The following is a 4,267-nucleotide window of genomic DNA, read 5'->3' as shown; positions in this document are numbered from 1 at the left end:
TCAAGAAAAACGAGTTGTTTCCGGCACTCAAACACTTCTGATTGCAATGCCAAAAAAATCCAAAAAATATGCAGGAATATGCAGCACTTTTGTTGCCGGCACTATAAATTTAAATGCAATCGCATTAAGAGAGCAACAAAGAAACGAAAGGATACGTTCTGGGAAGGGATTTCGGGTCTTGGTAATTTATGTTGCATACTTTATGGGGTGCGATGGCATGTGAACTTGAACTTGCCTCAAATAAACATTTTGGTTCGATTTAAATTCAGTTCAATTTGGCAAATTGCTGAATTTACAGTTTTAAATATATTTTGCTGGGTTTTAATTTGAGAGACATTTCAAGATGACTAAGCATGACTTTAAATGAATGAAAACTAAACTATGTAGAAAAAGGTTACAAGAAATTGGGTCCAAAATTAACTTGTTTTTTTAGAGGGTTGTTAAACCAACATTGTCACAAAAATATATATTTTTTGCTCAGCTTCAAAAATTCTTATTTGTTTATTGTGTTTCTCACTTAGTTGCCCAATTTACATTCCGTTCGATTTGTCGAAATTGAAAATCAGCATTCGAGAACACTTTCATCTATTCTTGGTTGGATGGATGATGTTGACAAGAGCCGGAAAACAAACCGAAAACTGCATGTAAATAAGGCAGGCAAAAGCAAAGCTCGTTGATGATTTGAATTGCTTTCTTTTCGTTTGTATTTAATTTAATGCATTCTTGCCATCAACATCATCACTGTGATAAACTTTCAGCCAGTTGGCCATTGTTATTACTTTTCAAACTTTTCTCTCCAGAAGTCTGTGCGTTTGTGCATTTCTTTGTTGGGTGGGATAACTTTAAGCAAATAATAACTCAGACAGCCTTGAGGTAATGTTTAAGGATGCTGCCAGAGAGAATGGCACACAAATTAATGCGCAATCAACTAGCGGACTGTGCCACCCAAAAACCACTTTAGACAGCCGCCCATCCGTCAAAGCCTTTTACTGGCCCAACTTTGCCCCGGCTTATTTATGTGCGTCGGCTGCAGGAGCCATGAATTGACTTTGTGACTTTGGAGTTGGGCGCCATGCCAAGGCAGGACTTTCCCTCCCTTCCTCCTCTAATGTCCTCCACCCGCATAATGTGCATGACAATCTTTTCTTCCCCGCAATCCCCCGACTTCTGGCGGGGAGGAGACAATGACATTGTTGCTGGATTCGTTGCCACATGATGCACTTGATGCCAGGCGACACACAATATGTCTTTTGACTTCCGCAGACTGAAAGCCAACCGCAAGCCGCCAGATTGAGGATGATTTGAAAGCAATACACAGGGCACATCCCGCCATTGGCTGAAATGGAGGGAATGTTTTAAATTCCACGGGGATGCCTTGCAAATGGACGAAAGATGATGAAAAGCCTTCGGGAAAGATTTTGAGGAGCGAATTTGCCTGTGATACTCACAAATTAAAGGTGCTTTAAAGAGTATTCACAAAAAAGCGTAAAATTAGATGATTCCTTTACAAGATTTTGGTCCAACAAGAATAACTTAGCATTTTTTTTTAAATTTATAAATATTTAAATTTCAAAGTCTTACCATTTTCTGTCATTATTTTAACATTTGAACATAGTGCTATAGACTTCAAAATAACTAGAAATGTTTGACACCTCTCAGTCATACTAAAAACATATATTATACATAAATACCAGCTCCCTATTTTAATGGAAGGCCTAAGACTCAAAATCGATTGGGAAGATGATGAAGATCTTAAAGAGGAAAACACAACCTGTAAGCCCAGAAAACCCTTGGTCAACAGCATTGATTGTCGCGAGAAGTCAATAGTGGAAAATATAAACGCCGACCAAGATGCCATTTCGAAAATACAATATCTTAGTTTAGAGCATGCGATGCTGGACAAATATATAGAGAATCAGGAGCAAGATACAACACTCCGCAAGTATTTGGTAGTTGGCGTTCACTGGGTTTCTTTGCTGACTCAAAACGTGCTAAGCCATCCCTTTGTAGTATTGCGTTGGCAGTGTCAGGTTCATAACGCCTCGAAACATTATCATTTACAGCCCTTTAGTCTTCTGCCCAGTATTGTGCATTTGCATAGACGCCAAGGTCTTGGGACACTATGGAAAGGAGTGGGCAGCTGTCTACTTGTGCGCGGAATGTCCTGCGCCATTGACGATTGCATATCAAAACTTACCAGCTGGCCAAAAAAAGTAGAAGGTCGAACTTCTTTAAAGCGATTTGGACAACATGTTTTCCTGAAATGTATAAGCATCAGTTTGATAGTGCCATTTCACGTGGCTGCCTTGGTAAAAACTGTGCAAAGCGACATAGCCAGCGAAAAAACAGGGGTTTTAGATGTGATGCGGGAGGGAGGACTCCGACTTTTTCACTGGAGTTCCACGAAAAACAGCCAAATGCTACCTGCTTGGGCATTAATCGGTCCCAGTGTTTCGATTGGCATCACAAAATATCTCTTTAACTTGCTAATACACGGCGTATCCACACGAATGATGCGTAGGCGACTCACGTTTTTCCAGGAAAATCGAGGTGGAAAGTTTTGCGACAATACGCTGGAGCACCAAAATGCGGAAATATATGCCGGACTTATCGCTATGCTAACCACAGAGGTCATATTCTTCCCATTCGAGACTATTCTACATCGTCTTCAACTTCAAGGTACCCGAACAATAATCGATAATCTCGATAATGGCTATGCAGTTGTTCCGATTCTGACAAACTATCGAGGAGTCTTCGATTGCTATCGAGCTACAATTATTACGGAGGGAGTTGGTGGACTCTACAAGGGCTTTGGAGCGATGGTACTGCAATTTGTGGCCCATGTGGCTATTATAAAGCTGGCCAAATGGATGGTGAATCAAATAGCTGAGGGTATGTCCCATCGACCACCATCGCGAAAATTAAAGTATCTCGATTGTGTTTCAAGCAACAAGAGCTCTACTACATTATCGCCAAGCGTTTCTAGCACCGAAATGGAAGTGAACAGTGTCGGAAAGTATTCACTGGATTAGTCAAATCTTACTATTAATGTTTGTGTAAATTATTTCTAATAATATATATTTAAAGGAAAAAAAAACAGTTTAAGAAGTCTGATAAGTTGTTAAACAACTATATTAAAATTAACAAAGATATTATGTGAAAATTCGATTAAATCATCTCAGTCAAAGAAATTATTTTGACAGGAAATGCTTCTTTGTTAATTAAGGATTGTTACATTGTTATTAATTCCGTTAAAGATATTAGGTGTTTACGATTTAGACAAAATTAAGCAAGCATTCGGCGTTTAATCAAATATGTATTCATTAAAAGTCTGGCATCAAGGAGTCGCCCTCGAGCTATACACAAATGATTGCAGAATTAACAGGTCCACACGTCGTATGCGCAATGTATGCATGCCAATATTGGCAAAATACTTCGCATGTTATGCTAATTCATGTGTTGACTACTGGAAGCAGTCTGCTAATCCGAAAGGCTTTTTGTTTCTATTTATCTATGCAGATGTTATGACTAATTGATTTTCCAAAATTCTCCAATTGTTTGTTTGGGCCACACTTAAAAACGGCATAGAGTTGACCCCGATTATTTAAAATTACAATTTCCAATGATGTGCGGCAGATACTCGAAATCGCTGGGATTGCGTTCTTATGCTTGTTTGTGTGCACGTAATGCACATAAAGTTGCTGCTTCGTGCCCCCAGAAGCCGTAAAGCCAATTCGCAGGACAGTACACGGCGTATACTTAATACACACGTATGCAACGCGTGACTGCTGCCAGGCTCCAAGGATGCGAGCTGTGGCAAAGAAATCAACTTAAAATGTGCAAATTGTTTATACTGCCGACCCCTCTGCGGGCAAACAGAAACATACATATGTGCACTGGGATGGGTTAAAGTATGTGCCGGACATTGAATAAGATTAATGAAGGTTTTGCTTCTGGTGTTTCGGTTTTTTTTTTATTGTTTGGTTTCGGGTCGGCCGCCTGCTGCGGTATCGTGGTTGGACCGCAGGATGATGCCGTTGCCCCTGCTGCTAAAATATTTTTGCAGTCAGCCTCGGCCTGTTCTGCAGCAGCTGTAAATGAAAAACATATTTCAATGATGCATGCCCCGCAAAAACAACATTGGGCGGGCGGTTCCCGCTCGTCCTGGCCAACAATAAACTGGCCCAACAACCGGTTTGAGCCGGGCCCAAAAGAAGGAGACGAAGCTGGCCACAAACAACTGTCAGGGACATGTTGCGAAATGTGA

At 40.5% G+C, this 4,267-nt stretch overlaps 1 protein-coding gene across 1 annotated transcript; it reads left to right on the top strand.

Moving 5' to 3' along the window:
* Positions 1 to 1,626: 1,626 nt before the first annotated feature.
* LOC108047769 (solute carrier family 25 member 46) lies at positions 1,627 to 3,097 on the top strand. The gene has a single exon (XM_044460100.1). The coding sequence runs from the start codon at positions 1,707 to 1,709 to the stop codon at positions 3,030 to 3,032; it is 1,326 nt and encodes a 441-aa protein (XP_044316035.1). The 5' UTR covers positions 1,627 to 1,706; the 3' UTR covers positions 3,033 to 3,097.
* Positions 3,098 to 4,267: the final 1,170 nt, after the last annotated feature.

This window comes from Drosophila rhopaloa, unplaced genomic scaffold (genome assembly GCF_018152115.1).
Source record: "Drosophila rhopaloa isolate 14029-0021.01 unplaced genomic scaffold, ASM1815211v1 contig_2, whole genome shotgun sequence".
Classification (NCBI taxonomy): Eukaryota; Metazoa; Arthropoda; class Insecta; order Diptera; family Drosophilidae; genus Drosophila; species Drosophila rhopaloa.
Note: the sequence above shows the minus strand (reverse complement) of the source record. Positions and strands in the feature narration are given on the sequence as shown.